The sequence below is a fragment of the Brienomyrus brachyistius genome, chromosome 25 (genome assembly GCF_023856365.1).
Source record: "Brienomyrus brachyistius isolate T26 chromosome 25, BBRACH_0.4, whole genome shotgun sequence".
Taxonomy (NCBI): Eukaryota; Metazoa; Chordata; class Actinopteri; order Osteoglossiformes; family Mormyridae; genus Brienomyrus; species Brienomyrus brachyistius.
Window position 1 is genome coordinate 5,813,229 of NC_064557.1, and position 18,806 is coordinate 5,832,034.

Consider the following 18,806-nt stretch of genomic DNA (forward strand, 5'->3'; position numbering starts at 1 on the left):
CAGAACAAGGAGCGAAAATACGGAGTTACTCCTAGGGAATATCAGGTCTAGTCACCGTTTCTAGCTGAATGAAATAGGAGTAAAACACGCCGTGCAAACGGCAGATAAACGGCAGGTATGATCTGCGGTTCTCCTGCCTCTTCTTGTCTGTGGCAGTAATATTTAGCCGGCGATATAAAAGCTATGAGATTTCAGATGATGCACTTGTAAAGAGCCGCTGGTAGATCGTTAGTCCATCATGCTGAACCAGGAAAGTGTTCGCAGCGACCTATACATTGTGCATGATGTACCTTATGTACTGTATGTAGTCCTATGGACGCATGTTTGTCTATTGTCCCTCCTCCAACTTTCTGCTTTGCACTACGTAAATGAATTAGCACAAACCACCGTTTTTATCACACCCCCTGCATTTATGACTCCCTGCTTTGCACAATGTTTTGTATTTCATCTCTTTACGCCCAAATTGTTAGTTGTCCATCATGGTGTTCGGCAAAATATGCCAAACGCCCTTGATTGGAATTATGAATGAAGGCAATGTGCGCTTTATGTAAATTGTATCTGAACTGAAATATACATATGTGTGTGTGTGTGTGTGTGGATTATGTGTATATTACATTGTGGGGACTAAATGTTCTACACAATGTAATAAACACCTTTTATTTTGACGTTGTGTGAACCATTTTTCAGGTCCCTAAAAGATCTGTGAATGCAAACAAAACAAGTAAAAATGTGAAAAGTCTCATATTTTGTTTGGTTACTTATGGTTAAGGTTAGGGATGGGTGGGGGTTAAGGTCGCCATGTTGTGATTAGAGGGTTCCCCATAGAAATGAATAGAGAGTCCCCACAAAGATATAATTACAAATCTGTGTGTGTGTGGGTGTGCGTGCGTGTGTGTGTGTGTGTGTGTGTGTGTGTGTGTGTAGTATATCCATCCATTTCCTGAAACCGTTTAATCCCAAATGGGGTCGCGGGGGGGACCGGAGCCTATCCCGGGAACACTGGGCACAGGTGGGAACCAACCCTGGTCAGGCACCAACCCTGGTCAGGCACCAACCCTGGTCAGGCACCAACCCTGGTCAGGAACCAACCCTGGTCAGGCACCAACCCTGGTCAGGAACCAACCCTGGTCAGGCACCAACCCTGGTCAGGCACCAACGTACCACGGGGTGGTGTGTAGTATATGCCACTAGTATGTTAATGCCCTTAATTTTTATTAATTTTAAGAAATCGTCCTGCACAATATGATTAACAAAAACAAGCATGTCATTGGCTACAATCCTCTGCAAGTTATAAGTACAGTATGATTACTTCATGCAGCGGTAACAGCAGGACGTCGATTTTACTCGTAGGTAAGTTGAGAACTTGTTTACAGTGAGACGGCGGTGGATTCATGCATATCCGGGCTTCTATCTTAGGGCCCTGCCCCATCTCAGGGAGGATGAAATGGGGAAGCTCATTAAATCCGGCCTGCAAATTAATCTGGCGCCAACCCTGCCTGCACACTGTCAGATTATTTGCATTGTATCATTTCTTAATTCTCTCCTTTTTCTTTCAGCTCTGAAAAGTAGCATAAGTGTCCCGTGTGGGAGAAGACGTCCCAGGTTATTTAAGTTTGACACCTCTGGGTTAGTTAAACCTGATGTGAATCTAGGGCCTTGAATAAACTAATCCGCCCCTGAGAAGAGGACAGTGATTAATCACACAGAGCCAGCTTGAGACCTGACACTCGTGAGGTTATGTAGATCATCTTGATTGGTTGTGGGACACCCTTCTCCCTTTGGCTTTTCTGCCACACAAATATGTCAGGACCGTTGAAACGTCAAACAGATCAGTCATGGTGAGCTAATTAAGTGCGTGACTGTATTCCGGGATCTGGTTATGTGATTGTTTACATTCAGTTTGACATGCTTGAGCTGTGTCCTGACTAGCTCTTGGTTATTGTAGCCGCTCACTCTGTCTTCTGGAAACGTGAATCACTCCTGGTTGCTTCTCAGAGGCTTCCTGTCTCAGGATGTCCAAACCGCCGGCCTGAGGCCCAGAACACATTGGCCATATATTTGTTGCTCTGAACGTGGGTAAGTCCACAATGCCTTTGGGGAGGCCAGCAGAACAGTCCTCCGTATCCATTTTGGGACTCCCCTGATACTAAATCCAGCAACCCCTTTGCTGGACCCCCACTCACACTGCCCCGGTCTTCTGTAGATTTTGGAGAAGGGGATGATTATGTGGGTCTTATATAAGCCAGAGCAGGTCCCTGGGGTGGACAGCAGCATCTGGAAAACCGCTCGGTGTACGTACATGAGGCGGTCCGGTCCGAATCAGGAGCTGCTTGGAAGTGGGAGCAGTAAGTTGGGGTCTCTCTCCTGCTCACATGCCAGTCGCCAGTGCTGTGCTGCATTTGGCAAACACCAAATCCTATTAACACCCAAATGTGACCTAATAGTATCACAATTATAGGGACCCTCTGGTTTTTTTTACTACGAAGCACCCAAAACCCATGGCTGATATTCACATGTTAATGGAATTAGTTAGCAAAATGTCAAATGACAGTGGTTACCCCTGCTAGTGGTAACTTGGTTTGTTCTCTGGATGGAGGGCGTTCCAGTTTGTAGAAGGCACTGATAGAAATGTCCCTGATGACAAAGCAAGATTAGATAGTGGAATGATTAGTTGACCCTGAAGGGCAGCCTGGGCAGCTGAGAGTAGGAGGGGCCACGTAACAGAGATCGATTCCGCCTCTGCTGAGAGCCATAGCCTAGATAGCAAATGCACTTGGTTTCCTGGGGTAAAGGGGAACGACGACACAGAGAAGTACGGAAGACTAGAAGCATGGAGCTGAGTACAGTATATGGGCCCGGGCATTGTAATATTCAGCTTCTAACAGCATAGTCTTTTCAAATCCTGATATCAGACTCTTAGTCCTTCAACAAGGTCATCTCTGTATGGTCCAGGTTTAGAAAATACAACTTCAGATTCTTTTTGATAGAGCAATGTTAAGATCCAACAGTGTTGACATTAGAATGCATCTGTTATAAGAATCAGCGTTGATGTTAGTATGCATCTGTTATAAGAATCAGCGTTGATGTTAGTATGTATCTGTTAGAATCAGCGTTGATGTTAGTATGCATCTGTTACCTTGGAAGCTCCAATTTGTGGCTAAATTGCAAGAAAACTTTTAGAGTAAGTTTAAGTAGATTGCAGGGTGCATTTAACATAAAGTTACATTCCAGAATATTTCAAATTATCTTTCTATATTTAGTTTCTTCAGTCATGTCTACCTGAAACAGTACCACATTATACACTGACTCTAAGCAAACCCCCGTATAAAGTATGTCAGACAAAATACTGCACACAGAGGAGGAAAAATGACGGAAAGCGTGACATTGGTCTGATGGAGATGCCACTCTGTGCGCTACGTGTAGCCGTCAGACATACCGAAGTATGTCAGAGCTAATCTGCATGGGAGATTGCGAGTTTAAATATAGATGGCCAACAGCGGCATGTTTGCTGCCTGTTCTCTTGGAAACGGCATTAAAGACCGTGCTGGCAGGTACAGTGGAGTATGGAATTGGGAGACGGAAACTTATACTGCAAGAATTGGCCACAACCAATCGTATCTGCTTCTCTCTTTCTGTTATTAGATTCCCCAGGTCTTCCCCAAGTTCTCTTAAGCACATTAAACATTGTAATGACAATAACAATTTCTATGAATGTCTATAAGAATCTGTTAACACATTCATAACACATCAGAAAGCATTATGAACAAGGCTATAAATATCAAAGGCATAAGGAATTATAACCATGTTTATTGTGCATTTTGAATGCTTTATGAAGCTGTAATTGATAATGTACTATAGATACCTTCATAATCAGTACAAAGCATCCTTAATGCTTATACGGACAACTATAATGCATTATGAAGGTATCTATAGTGCATTATAGATGACAGCTTCATTGGAGCTTATAAAGTATTATAGTTGACACTATAATGTCTTATGACTGATGACTGAAGAATGTCTTATGAATAGAAGATGCTGAAATGCTTTATTACTTCCTATACTGACCATTATAATGCATTATGGAGGTATCTATAGTGCATTATAAATGAGAGCTGCATTGGAACTTATAAAGTATTATAATCAACAATATAATGCCTTATAACTGTCAATAGAAAATGCTGAAATTCTTTATTAATTGTTATACTGAGAATTGTAATGCATTATGAAGGTATTTATAGTGCGCTATAGATGACAACTTAAAGTAAGGTGTTACCTTTACTATTTCTGTAGAGATAATTCAGGAATTGAGTTTAGTTAATTGATATAGATATAATAGTCACGATTGTCTGATTTGCACATTAATATAAATGGACCGATAAATGGATCGATCTCCACATTTCATTCCATTAAAAACTGTAGATTTAACTACAAGATGCAGGCTAAGCTGCTATGTCGTAATGGTCACTCATTCGGCGCGAGTTTTAATTCCTGTCTGGTTTAATTGTCCTGCTGCTTTGTGCTTCTGCCCTTTGTTTAATTATTTATCCACATTGCAGCAATTTGTTCCAGTATTTAATCACTGATAAATGAGTCCACTTTCATTACATTTGAAATATGTCCTTTAGTCACAGAAATATGTGTGAGTGTAGCGTATGAATTGTGATGGGTTTTTACAGTACAGGACACACACTGATAAATCAGTCAGGCATTGAATAATGTGGGATTTCAGCTAAACAAAGCTCTGGAAGGTGCATATATTCTGTGCTTTTCAGTGTTGGTTAGCCTGTGTGTTCAGCAAATCTGACAAATAGATTGCGAACACTGACAAATAAGCCAAATTCCTGCACTCAGAAGTAGCATTAGACAGGCATTCGCAGAGGTTTGAGAACAGACTGAATAGAAGTAATCAGAACTACAGTGTGTTTCATGGAGAGAAAGATGGGGTAGGCAAAAAGAGAATTTCTCCACGGTGATTAATCAAGTATCTCTCTAAAATTCTAAACTGAGAGTAACTGATAAGTGAAAGACAGCTACTTTATGGTGAAAGAGCACAACCTGGTGTTCAAGTGCGGTATAACAGTATACAGTTCAGGCAAAGACGTAAACTAGTTTAGTACACGAATACAGACTACAGTAATACCAAGGTTCGGAGTCACCATAGAGACCGACATACGTTTATCAGACTTTATCAGAAAATGTACGTGACGAATACAGATTCTGATTTTGGTGAAGATTTTAATTTAAATGTAATTAAATCCATCCAGTCAAAATGCTTATGCTGGGGCATATCATGCCCATGTCCGCGCGTATTGATGACGTAATGTTGTAGTCCATACGCGAACGACGCAGGAATATGCTGTTGTCGATATGGTTAAGCGAATGTGTACCAGATCTTTGGCCTAAATATTGTGAATTAACTGGGATTTCCTGGCATTGCCTATATGTAATATTGCAGTGTTTAGATGTTGCTTCCACATTAAGAAATTAATTAATCAAAAAACAGATGTAACCTAGCACTAACTAAACAGTGAAGATTTAGTATGTAAGATTATGTAAGTCGCTCTGGCTAAGGGCGTCTGCCAAATCCTGTAAATGTAAATGTAAATGTAGTATAAATTATAAAGTAATTCCTCGTCACTAGCCATCGGGAACTCTCCCAATTCTCAGTGTCCGTCCAACAAACCCACTTATGGGAATATTCATCAGCCTGTCCTTAGGCGGACAAATGTCTTGTTACAAGATGTTTTGATAGAGGAAAAAAATATATGTATGCAATATGTTTAGATACCATATCTGTAGTAAAAATTGCATTTTGATCAAAATATCATACAGAATGTAATGATATTCAACGGTTTAGTTCTTTAACCCTTAACCAAGGTGGATGGTGTAGCAGATATTGATCTAGCAACAGAGAGGCTACAACGAGATCTGGATTTAATTAGCGACTGGGCTGATACCTGGCAGATGAAATTTAACATAGATAAATGAAAAGTAATCCATGCAGGGAGCAGAAATATAAAGTACAGATATTTTATGGGTTCCACTGAAATAAAAGTAACTGATTATGAGAAAGATCTCGGTGTGTATGTTGATGCTTCCATGTCCCACTCTCGCCAGTCTGGGGAAGCAATAAAAAAGGCCAATAGGATGTTGGGTTACATCTTCAGCTGTGTGGAGTTTAAGTCAAAGGAAGTGATGATATGATTATATAATTCCTTGGTAAGACCCCACCTACAATATTGTGTGCAGGTTTGGTCACCTTACCTTAAAAAGGATATTGCTGCCTTGGAAAGGGTGCAACGTAGGGTTACGAGAATGATTCCTGGTCTTAGAGGAATGTCTTATGAGGAGAGGTTAGCTGAGCTGAATCTGTTTCGCCTCGAGCAAAGGAGACTAAGGGGGGACATGATCCAGGTATAAAAGATTCTAGCAGGTCTGATTGCTGTTCAGCCAAATGACTATTTCAATATTAGTTTAAATACTAGAACTCGTGGCCATAAGTGGAAATTAGCGGGAGAACATTTTAAAATGAATCCGAGGAAACACTTCTTTACACAGTGTGTAATTTTATGGATTAATGAGAGTTATCATGCTCTTGTTGTCATACAAACTCAACCAAAGCACCATCATGATGAAATTCCTTAGATCTCTAGATTCCTTAGAGTTTCAGAATTTGCCACAGACTTGTTTCAATATGAAACCCCTTCATAAATTAATTCAAATTAGTGAAACAACATTTTTTTCCAAATCAGACAATTTTATTGTCAAAAACCAGTAACGGATAAATAGTAACAGTAGGAACCTTTACTTTTCAGGAGATGAGCAATTATTGCAAATAGTATTTACTCACAGTGATATAATGCTTTCATAGTCACAAGTCAGCATTTCACCAAAACAGCAGCTCTCTTTGTCCGTAAGCTCTCAAAGATGAATGCAGGGCACCAATACACAATGTTATCAATGCACAAAGTGTTCAAAATTCACATTCTCCTGAGAAACTAAAGAGACTGCAATAAAGAGTTTAGCATTTTATAACTTTTAGATAAACTTGCTTAATACTGGCTTCTGTTAAAAAAAAAAAAAAAGAAAAAAAAATTCTAGAATTACCCCTGATTTCACCTTAGTGATAATACTTAGAAGAAATGTTTAAGGCAACAGTACATTAAAAAGGTCAGCTCCAGTTTGAGGTCTTATACGGAATTAAACACTTTTGCATGTCTGAGCTGAAACTGATGCAAACTCCACACACATGGAGCCTTGGCAGAGACTCTGATCCCAGATCCCACCATGCTGCCCCAACCGAAATAAATGGTCAGATTCTGTTTAATTCTGTTCTGTTGTAAATGGAGCGCAGGTAAGTACACAGAAGAGAGGTGGCATTCAGTCAGGTGATGTTTCAAGTTCAGTAGATAAGCCTGCCTTCCAGCCCGCTGTCAGTTCCACCATCTTATGGTTATCACTGCAACAACCACGACCACCACAAGCACCACAGCCACTATTGCAACAGTGTGCACCCGGCTTCCTCCTGAAGACGCTCCTGCAGAAAGCAGAGAGATCCGTCAGTGTCCCGGCACATTTTCACACAGACACTCGATCCTCAGTCAGTGTAAAATGTCACTGAAGCAGCCAGTGGAGCCGCATCACCGAGCCGACGGCCCGACCCAGAGCAGCTTCCCGTCTGGCCCCTTTCTGCAGCTGTTACGGACCCCCCCCACCAAAGGCTACAACAGCAGAGTCCCATGGGGCTCAGATCAACACGCTTAAGAACCTGAACAGCCAGTCTGACCCAGTATTACCCATAAAATGCTAATAGCTAATAGCGCGGGACGGCCAGGCTGTGAGGAGTGTCTGTCTGCCGTGATCTGCAGGCACTGGGGGAGCCCAGCTTGGCCCTCTGACAGCTTCACCCCCCACTGCCGTGAGGATCTGCTCACTCTACACAGCCCTGCACCCCCCTGAGTCTGCTGAATGGGGGAGGGGGGGGCTTTGGGGGGCTCACACTGTAGGAATCACACTGGAGCATCACACAGGGTATAAACTCACCTGGAGGATCTTCTCTCTCTCTGTGCGGCCTGCAAACAACATCACCTGATCCTGGGGAGCGGTGGGGGGGGGGGGGACACACCCTCTGTCAGACACAGAGGGACAGAAGCCGCAGAGTCAGTATAAGCCTGTAACATCCAATGACACCCCTATTACAGCCTCGTTACATTAAACCTGCACTCACCTCCTTGTTGGGTCCCTGCAGCCCTTTGCTCCTGGTGACTCTCTGCATCTGTCAGACACAGAGGGACAGAAGGTGTAGAGTCAGTATCAGCCTGTAACATCCAATCACACCCCTATTACAGCCTCGTTACATTAAACCTGCACTCACCTCCTTGTTGGGTCCCTGCAGCCCTTTGCTCCCGGTCAGTCTCTGCATCTGTCAGACACAGAGGGACAGAAGGTGTAGAGTCAGGTTCAGCCTGTGACTCCATAAGAGGTGCAGCACTGAATGCAGGGCACATGATGACAATGACAGGCTGGCTACTCCGATAGGCTGAATGACACATTTCTATGGCTAAACTCGCATTATTGGGGGAGCCGTCAAACCTGAATGTCTCCTTTATTAAAATGTATGTGCATTGCTGTCATTCTGTGGTGATGTTTATGTTCTGCTTTGCAATACTGATGGACGACTATATTATATATAATTCAGCCATCTCACATGCTTCTTTGCCCAAATATGAGTATTTGCATCAGGCTCCAGAGCTGCTGCATGTACGTTTTAGCAGGGGAACCAGATATCCTGGATTGCACAAAATAATGTTTCCCTTGTATATTTGGGCAAAGAAGTATGTGAGACGGCTGAAAGTCATTTAGGTACAGAATCACATAAACTGATGTCATGAGTACTGAGGTCCAGAGTTGCTGCTTGTCTGTTTCAGCAGGGGAACCTATATTCTGGCCTTTAGGTAATAATGTTCCCTCATCATATTTATGCACAAACGCATGATTGATGCTTGAAAAAGTGATTCAGTTACGCATTTCAATGTAAAGTGATCTGTATCACAAATTTGGCGTCCTGTAATTTCTGTCTCTCTGTGCTAGTACAGGAAACCCTGTGTCACAGTGTGTTAATAGAACTGGAATGTTTACAAAGACATCATTATCAGCAGTAGTTGATAAATACAAGGAGCAAGTTACTAAGTAGAAATTAACATTATTACATTGACCATCACATGTAATATAGGTGAAGTCCTACAAGAAATACCGTTTTCTGTTTTATTCCAGCAAACATCTATTACAAGTGATCTTTAAAAACACAGAAACCTTGAAAAGACTTGCGATGCATTTGCAGATATGGCTTGTTTACATCAACACTTTCATAGAAAGACGATGGGTGATGTCATGATTTCAGATCAACAGGTGATGGGGGAACGTGGTGCAACTGAATTACCCACAATACTGGAACTTTGGTGTGAAAGCACCTATAGAAATATATATATATATATATGGTATGGTCATATACATGGTATTTTTGTATACGTACAGCTTTGGTTCACTCTGAACTGAAATATTAAGTTCGCACCTATATTAATATCACTCCAAATCAGTGGAATCAGGAAGAAACTGGACAAAATACATAAGATACATTTCTCTAATTTGTCCAGCTGGAATAATTTACTAACTTTGCTGCAGCATTATAATGGCTGCCGTCGGGAACATATATGGTCACCCCACCGAGACTGGGGTCACTAACAGACCCATAAACACCTCAGACCTGTGCAGGTACGATGCTGAACTTATTAAACAGACAAAAGACAAAGAATCCAAAACCGGAATATCTGTCTGAATATCTCATCCTGAGCTGGTGGAGGTCGGTCACAAGCGACCGGCAAGAGGAACCTGATGTCATGGAAATATTAAGGGGATCTTTTGGGAACGTTTCCAAAAGCACGGTTGCTAACTACTCTCACAGCTCAAGTGCTCAGTGGGCGAAACTGCGTTAGCAAATTGGAGCCACACAGTTGAAATGCAAGCGTCTCACAAAACTATATTCAAACTTACATCTGGTTGGCTTGTGAAAATGTCGTGAAGCAAAGTGCCACAAATCGGGCACCATTGGGAAAAAATGCCATAAAATGTAATGCTGCACGTGTGCAGAGGTGAGGTACAAATTGGGTCGGTGGCGAGTATCAGATACAGACAGGGGCTCATAGCCTTGTAAAGAGAGGGAGAGAGTGCATGCATTCTGCATCAGTGCAAACACTGAGCGAACATTACCAGACAGCTGTAAATGTGTGTGGGAATCTTCTGCATTATAAGCAGCTAGATTTGTGGGAATTGATTAAATGATATAAAATACCCACAATCCCACACTGAAATTACAGGCCTGGAGTGTAAGATGGAGGGTAGCAGCAGTAATTATCGCGGGGCGATAAAGCATTATCCCTACTTATCTCACCTTCGGGGTCACGGTGCTGTTCCTCAGGTCAGGGAAGGCAAACTGAGCTGTAGGGGGATCTGCCCCACAGAGACGGGTCTCAGGAGGGTTAAGGGGGAAGGGGAACCGCAAGAGGGCTCACTTACCGAGAACAATAAGGCGAATGCTTTGTATGTCTCCTGTATGTCCACTGATGCGACATGTGTAAACCCCATCATCCTCCTTTGTGACATCAGTAATAAGTAAAGAGAAGTTGTTCTGCTGGATGGATCCAAGCCAGGTTCGGTTGATATGATGTCCAGCTTCACACAAGGTTCCATTTGCATATGAAGAGGCAGGTTGGCTTTTAAACATCCACTGAAGCTCCTCTGTGTCCTTAAGTGTTCTTCCATCGCAGCGCAGTGTGACAGTCTCCCCAGTATGAGCTTCAATAGCTGATCAGAGACCAAGCCATTAAAAGGTTATTATATTAACCACTTTACACACAGTTTCAGATCTCCACACTGATTGGTTCAATCATTGCACCACGTGACTTTGCACCAATCACATACCACAGCATAACTTCAGCTTTAATAACATCACACAGCAGGTAGAGTGTTCAGGCAGCTGACCAAGTTACAGTCTCTACAGCACAACAGGGATACAGACAACGAGAGACCCGACCCCCCCCCCCGTGTGACAGGAGAATGTCACAGCAGACGACCCTGTCAGACACCCACATCACCTTATAATTAACATAGCAGAGAGGCGCTGATGTATACAGCTAATTACTCACCTAAATCCGTCCCTAAGACAACAGGGAAACAGTGTCCAACGCAGACGACCAGCAGAACCCAGACTTTTACCCTGCAGCTAGAGAAGATTGAGATGTAGGTGGTCAGGACCCACGCGTATGAAGGACGTTAATAAAAATGAAAAACTCAGCCTGGCTGTCTGCAGTCTGTATCCTCAGGATCAAACTCTCTAACATTTAAACAATATTAAAGAAACATCGTGACCATCTAAAGGGTCCATCACACAGGTTAAGGAAAAGCCCTCAGCTAACTAACACTTACACTACTACTTTATAACCTAATCACTGAATAATAGTTAAATTTGTTCTTATGAAATAACAAAACACTGTCAACAATCCATTACTAAAATATACATGATTCAGGGACCTGTACTGAACACAGTAAACTTTCGATTTACCAGTCGATCTACGTTCCTACCCTCGCCAATAGTCATGAGCTCTGGGTAGTGAGCGAAAGAATGAGATCGCGGATACAATCGGCAAAAATTAGCTTCCTCCACATGGTGGCTGGGCTCAACCTTAGAGAGGGCGAGGAGCTCGGACATTGGGAAGGGACTCAAAGCATAGCTGATGCTCCTCCGCCTTGAAAGGAGCCAGTTGAGGTGGTTCGGGCATCTATCTAGGACACCCCCTGGACGGCTCCTTGGGGAGGTGTTTTGGGCATGTCCAACTGGGAGGAGGCCCCGGGGCAGACCCAGGGCACACAGGAGAGATTATGTTTCTCGGCTGTACTGGGAACGCCTTGGTGTTCCGCTGGAGGAGCTGGAGGAGGTGGCTGGGGAGAGGGAGGTCTGGGTATCGCTGTTCAGACTGCTGCCCCCATGACCCGACCCCAGATAAGCAGCAGAAGAAGGATGGATGGATAGATGGATGGATGGAAGATAGATGGAAAAACACAAATAAGTATGTTGCATCATATGAAACAGCTGTTGCCTGATAATGTCATAAAATTAGATTGTATCTTCTTTCATAGTTCCCTTTGCAGTGTACAGTCTTAATAGTGAATATCTCATTGTTTTGTTTGTTTTTTACCAAGATACTATACATCATTCAGTCCGCAGTACAAAAATTTATTAATATTTTTTATTTGTTGTTTTGCCTTTATTTTTAAAAATAAACTCTTTGCATATAATTGTATTTGTGCTATTGTTATTGTTTTGTATTTGCTTCATTGTGTAGTACAGTACATACAGTACAGATTGATAACTGAGCCGCCTTACGCATTCCCAACCTGACCTATCTGGGACAGAGGCTCCCTGCTATGTATTCCTGTCTGCTTACAGCCCCAACAGACACCATCAAGAAACAGCAGAGTCAATGTACCCCAGCAGAACACGTCCTCCAGCCACCTGACAATAGTATACCACTCTCAGAGTAATCTGCAAATAATAATTACAATAAAACGTTTTGATAAATACCAAACTCAAAGGTGTAATCATAAAGTATGATGTGGTTTGTTATAAGATTCCATTTTACATTCTCTTTGAATATCAGTTGCTGTGGTTCGGCAGGTTACACTGTGGTTGGTATTATAACCTGAGGTGCAGCTACAAGACAGGCAGGGCAGGCGATGGCCTGGAGCCCCGAGCTGTGTATAGTGTTCTTCATAAAAGTGAAAATAAAAGTCTTGTGTTTTTTCAAAATTTTCCTTGCTAATAATATAAATTTAGACTCCGCAGTAAAATAAAGGTAATAAATGTTACCATGCCTGGGGAGGGGGAGTTTCAGGCCCTATGGAGTTTTTTGCCTGGGCCCCCAGAGTCCCTACAATCGCCTCTGATTATAACATCTCGATCCATGTGGCCTTTTTTAAATCTGAGCACCAACCCCACTAGAGGTCTCTGCAAATCTGTCAGGTGCTGTGATCAGTCAGTGCAGTAGGTAAGAAACTGATGCAGTGCTTTGCCCCACGTGTTCACATGAATATGAAAATGTAGGCCAGGTCTATGAAGCTACTATAAAGCTATTAAGTTATTATAGAGCGTACTTCCAATACGCTATTATGCTTAAAAGAGGGCGACATACACCTTCCAGTGCGCGCATGCATGTAGAAATGGGCGGCTGTCTCTTTAAGACGTCTTGAGTGCCGAATGGGACCATGGGAGTTTTATCTTTCGCGGGGTTTTTTAAGACAGAGGAAGAGAAAGAGAAACCGCCGACTTGACTAGAGAACAGTGAATATGCTTTAGTGAATGTTAATCACTCTTAGGGCACTTTCTTTCGGCCGAAGTATGTAATTCCCGGAATCGGTGGATTGAGAGCTTTCGTGAAAACGCTTTCTTTTGGATATCCTGGTAGGTCAATGTACCTGTGTTGTTCTAAATGTTAAGAAAAATCTCGATATAGGGATCATTAGTATAAAGAAACAATCAGGATATGAATCTAATGAAACTGATATAGTAAATGAGTTTAATGATTATTTTACACGGGTGTTCACAGTAGAGAGCATGGGTAACTTACCACCTTTTAGTACGAATACAGCGCCGTCTTTGACCGATATATACTGAACAAAAATATAAACGCAACACTTTTGTTTTTGCTCCCATTTTTCATGAGATGGACTTAAAGATCTACAATTCATTCCAGATACACAATATTACCATTTCTCTCAAACATTTCTCACAAATCAGTCTAAATGTGTGATAGTGAGCACTTCTGCTTTGCTGAGATAATCCATCCCACCTCACAGGTGTGCCACATCAAGATGCTGATCTGACATCATGGGTAGTGCACAGGTGTACCTTATACTGCCCACAATAAAAGGCCACCCTGGAATGTGCAGTTTTTTGCTTTATTGGGGGTCTGGGGACTCAGAACCGGTCAGTATCTGATGTGACCACCATTTGCCTCATGCAATGCAACACATCTTCTTCGCATAGAGTTTATCAGATTGTCAATTGTGGCCTGTGGAATGTTGGTCCACTCCTCTTCAATGGCTGTGCGAAGTTGTTGGATATTAGTGGGAACTGGTACACGCTGTCGTATATGCCGGTCAAGCACATCCCAAACATGCTCAACGGGTGACATGTCCGGTGAGTATGCTGGCCATGCAAGAACTGGGACATTTTCAGCTTCCAAGAACTGTGTACAGATCCTTGCAACATGGGGCCGTGCATTATCTGTCTGAGTGGCTGGTCTCAGACGATCTTGGAGGTGGACCTGCTGGATGTGGAGGTCCTGGGCTGGTGTGGTTACACGTGGTCTGCGGTTGTGAGGCCGGTTGGATGTACTGCCATATTCTCTGAAACGCCTTTGGAGACGGCTTATGGTTGAGAAATGAACATTCAATGCACGAGCAACAGATCTGGTTGACATTCCTGCTGTCAGCATGCCAATTGCACGCTCCCTCAATGCTTGTGGCATCTGTGGCATTTTGCTGTGAGACAAAACTGCACATTCCAGGGTGGCCTTTTATTGTGGGCAGTATAAGGTACACCTGTGCACTACCCATGATGTCAGATCAGCATCTTGATGTGGCACACCTGTGAGGTGGGATGGATTATCTCAGCAAAGCAGAAGTGCTCACTATCACACATTTAGACTGATTTGTGAGAAATGTTTGAGAGAAATGGTAATATTGTGTATCTGGAATGAATTGTAGATCTTTAAGTCCATCTCATGAAAAATGGGAGCAAAAACAAAAGTGTTGCGTTTATATTTTTGTTCAGTGTATGTATAACTGAGGCTGATGTGGTAGTAAGCCTAGCTAAGCTTAAAATAAATAAATCGCAGGGCCCTGATGGCATCTTACCTATAGTTTTAAAAGAGATGAGGAATATTCTTAGCCAACCTTTAACTTTAATGTTCCAGAAATCGTTACCTGCTTGTGTGGTACCTTGTGATTGGAAGCATGCTAATATAACACCCATATTCAAAAAAGGGGATAGAAGTAATCCAGCTAACTATAGGCCAATCAGTTTAACAAGCAATGCTGGAAAAATAATGGAAACTATAATCAAAGTAAATGATAGATTACCTGGATGCAAATAACATTCTGAGGGATAGCCAACATGGATTTAGGAGAGGTAGATCCTGTTTAACTAGTTTACTTGAATTCTTTGAGGAAGCTACAAGAGAAATTGATCACAAAAAGGCCTACGATGTGATCTACTTAGATTTCCAGAAGGCCTTTGATGTTGTCCCCCACAAACGGCTCTTGCTTAAGCTCAAAGCTGCAGGGATTTTAGGAACTGTAGCAGCTTGGATTGAAAACTGGTTAACAGACAGGAAGCAGCGAGTAGTTATAGAGGCACAATGTCACAGTGGGCCTGCGTCCATAGTGGGGTACCGCAGGGTTCAATTTTAGGACCACTACTGTTCCTAATTTACATTAATGATATTGACACCAACACATACAGTAAACTGGTTAAATTTGCAGACGACACCAAGGTGGGTGGTGTAGCAGATACTGATCTAGCAGCAGAGAAGTTACAATGGGATCTGGATTTAATTTGCGACTGGGCTGATACCTGGCAGATGAAATTTAACATAGATACATGTAAAGTAATCCTTGCAGGGAGCAGAAATATAAAGTACAGATATTTTATGGGTTCCACTGAAATAAAAGTAGCTGATTATGAGAAAGATCTCTGTGTGTATGTTGATGCTTCCATGTCCCACTCTCGCCAGTCTGGGGAAGCAATAAAAAAGGCCAATAGGATGTTGGGTTATATCTCTAGGTGTAGGGAGTTTAAGTCAAGGGAAGTGATGCTACGATTACATAATTCCTTGGTAAGACCCCACCTAGAATATTGTGTGCAGGTTTGGTCACCATACATTGAAGAAGGACATTGCTGCCTTGGAAAAGGTGCAACGTAGGGCTACGAGAATGATTCCCGGTCTTATGAGGAGAGGTTAGCTGAGCTGAATCTGTTTACCCTCGAGCAAAGGAGACTAAGGGGGGACATGATCCAGGTATATAAGATTCTAGCAGGTCTGGATGCTGTTCAGCCAAATCACTATTTCAATATTAGTTTAAATATTAGAACTCGTGACTAAAAGTGGAAATTAGCGGGAGAACATTTTAAAACGAATTTGAGGAAGCACTTCTTTACACAGCGTGTAGTTAGAGTATGAAATAATCTTCCTGTAAGTGTAGCACAAGCTAAAACCATGGGTTCCTTTAAATCAGAGCTAGATAAGGTTTTAACACCTCTGAGCTATTAGTTAAGTTCCCCCCAAATGAGCTTCATGGGCTGAATGGCCTCCTCTCGTTTGTAAATTTATGTTCTTATGTTCTAAACATCGGTTGATCTGCTGATGACCATTATTCTCTTTGCCAATGTATTGTTTTCTTTGTACCTGCATGTAAAATATTAAACCGCGGTTAAATTAGCCTCACATTTGATATTCAGTTTTCCGGCTTTAATAACTTTTAACGGAAGTAAGGTGGGGCTTTTTAATGACAGAATCGTGATGTCCAGCACACAGACAACGATGCACACCGATTATTTTTGCGCTTCAAACCATTTCATGATTTGTGCAAAATCGTGTTAATAGCTAATATAATAGGTACTGTCAGCCGTAATGACATGGTGGTTTAGCATTAATTTAACCCATTCATGTAATGTCCCATTGCACATTATACGGATAAATTTGAACATTCAAAAATTAATTAAAAATCAGACGCAAAGCAATCTGGGAAACAAAGGGGTGTGCAACAGTCTCCATGAGCCCAAAATGCCAAACCACCATGTCATTACAGCTGACAGGACCTATAATATTAGCTATTGTGTGAGTTGCTGGGGTTTGTGAGGTGAATGCCAGCTTTCCTTCTACTTTTAGACCATATTCTGAAAGAACCTTCTAGAATGTCCATCTATTTTCCAAACCGCTTATCCTACTGGGTCGCAGGGGGTCCGGAGCCTATCCCGGAAGCAATGGGCACGAGGCAGGGAACAACCCAGGATGGGGGGCCAGCCCATCACAGGGCACACTCACACACCATTCACTCTCACATGCATTCGTACGGGCAATTTAGTAACTCCAATTAACCTCAGCATGTTTTTGGACTGTGGGGGGAAACCGGAGTACCCGGAGGAAACCCCACGACGACATGGGGAGAACATGCAAACTCCGCACACATGTGATCCAGGCGGAGACTCGAACCCGGGTCCCAGAGGTGTGAGGCGACAGTGCTAACCACTGCACTACCATGCCGCCCCGTGAATTCTTCACCCCACGTTAATTTGGCTGTCATACACAAAATTATCACATATTATGTAAACAATTTCAATATGATTTGTTCTGGTTGTCAGAATCGTCAGTCAAGCTGCCACCACTAACTGCGTCACCAACCACATAGGCCGCAAGCGTCGCTTGAAACAGACAACCGTCTTCGATTCTACGTTATCCAGCTGAAACATCGCTGTTGTCATCAAACTCTGCATTCTCATCATTACTGTTATCATTTTCAATCCATTTTGATATTCATTTTGCGACATTTGTGGCAAAGATAACCTTTGAGACGTTTTACACACAGATTATCTCCAACAATGGGAGTGGTCAGTCACATGACCATGTATCAAAAAATAAGAGAGAAAATACGCCAAAATCATTTAGGAACAGATGCACAGAAGCGCGTACCATAGATCCAGAGTTGTAAGAAGTAAGGGGCGCGTGCTGATTACAGCACATTGCCCACCCGCCACACAACGAACCACCTCAGACATGAGGACCTGAGTGCAGCCGTATGGCGGGTGATACCTCAGCACCACACTAGTCCAGATGGAACAGCGTGAGTTTTTCTCCGGTGCCTGCAGTGCCAATCCTGCCACCAACCCCCAAATTTCCCTGTAAGCTGGAGGTCACGGTGTAGCCAGACGAGAGTGGCCTAAACTTACCTAAACCTTGGTACAGTCGTGTACAGCATGCTTAGCTTCTTCTCGCTCATTCTCTGCAGTATATATTTTTTCCGGGTGAGTCGGCTTGCAGCTGCACCAGGAAGTGGGTTGAGCCCAAGTCGTTTTGATGCACTTTGTGTGCTGAGGTTGATTTTTCTGATTCCTTCACGACATTGTTTTCGCCCCTTTTTATGCCTTTGTACAGTGGGACTTTGTAGGTACTTTGTTTTCAGTTTATTTAAGAAGTACTTTTCCCTGTGCTGTTGAAAATAGGGTTACGTCTGGTTTTATTGTTCTGGTTAGATGCTCTATATTGACTAATATCCATCCATTCATCCATTTTCCAAACCGCTTATCCTACTGGATCCCGGGGGGTCCGGAGCCTATCCTGGAAGCAATGGGTACGAGGCAGGGAACAACCCAGGATAGGGGGCCAGCCCATCACAGAGCACACACACACCATTCACTCTCACATGCATTCCATCCATCCATCCATTTTCCAAACCGCTTATCCTACTGGATCCCGGGGGGTCCGGAGCCTATCCCGGAAGCAATGGGCACGAGGCTGGGAACAACCCAGGAAGGGGGGCCAGCCCATCGCAGGGCACACTCACACACCATTCACTCTCACATGGGCAATTTAGCAACTCCAATCAGCCTCAGCATATTTCTGGACTGTGGGGGGAAACAGAAGTACCTGGAGGAAACCCCATGACGACATGGGGAGAACATGCAAACTCCACAC

General features: G+C 42.9%; 2 protein-coding genes across 2 annotated transcripts in view; both read right to left on the reverse strand.

The window, feature by feature from the left end:
• The window catches only part of LOC125720469 (homeodomain-only protein-like), a 4,362-nt gene extending 3,840 nt beyond the window's left edge, over nt 1-522 (reverse strand). The window contains exon 1 of the mRNA XM_048995941.1: nt 291-522. The gene's annotated coding sequence lies outside the window, so the exon portion shown is untranslated. The remainder of the gene's footprint in view (nt 1-290) is intronic.
• A 7,562-nt stretch (nt 523-8,084) lies between these two features.
• On the reverse strand, nt 8,085-18,148 carry LOC125720269 (sodium channel subunit beta-3-like). Its single transcript, XM_048995477.1, has 6 exons — nt 18,062-18,148; nt 11,202-11,278; nt 10,573-10,860; nt 8,375-8,422; nt 8,228-8,275; nt 8,085-8,128 (listed from the first exon to the last, which is right to left on the reverse strand). The coding sequence occupies exons 1-6, from the start codon at nt 18,109-18,111 to the stop codon at nt 8,085-8,087; spliced, it is 555 nt and encodes a 184-aa protein (XP_048851434.1). The 5' UTR covers nt 18,112-18,148.
• Between the last annotated feature and the right edge of the window lie 658 nt (nt 18,149-18,806).

Coding starts and splice junctions, on each gene's coding strand:
- LOC125720269 (XM_048995477.1), bottom strand. CDS start 18,111: ATGAGCGAGAAGAAGCTAAGCATGCTGTACACGACTGTACCAAGGTTT. Junction 10,861..11,201: donor TGTCTTAGGGACGGATTTAG/GTGAGTAATTAG, acceptor GTCTCTGATCAG/CTATTGAAGCTCATACTGGG. Junction 8,423..10,572: donor CATTCGCCTTATTGTTCTCG/GTAAGTGAGCCC, acceptor TGTGTCTGACAG/ATGCAGAGACTGACCGGGAG.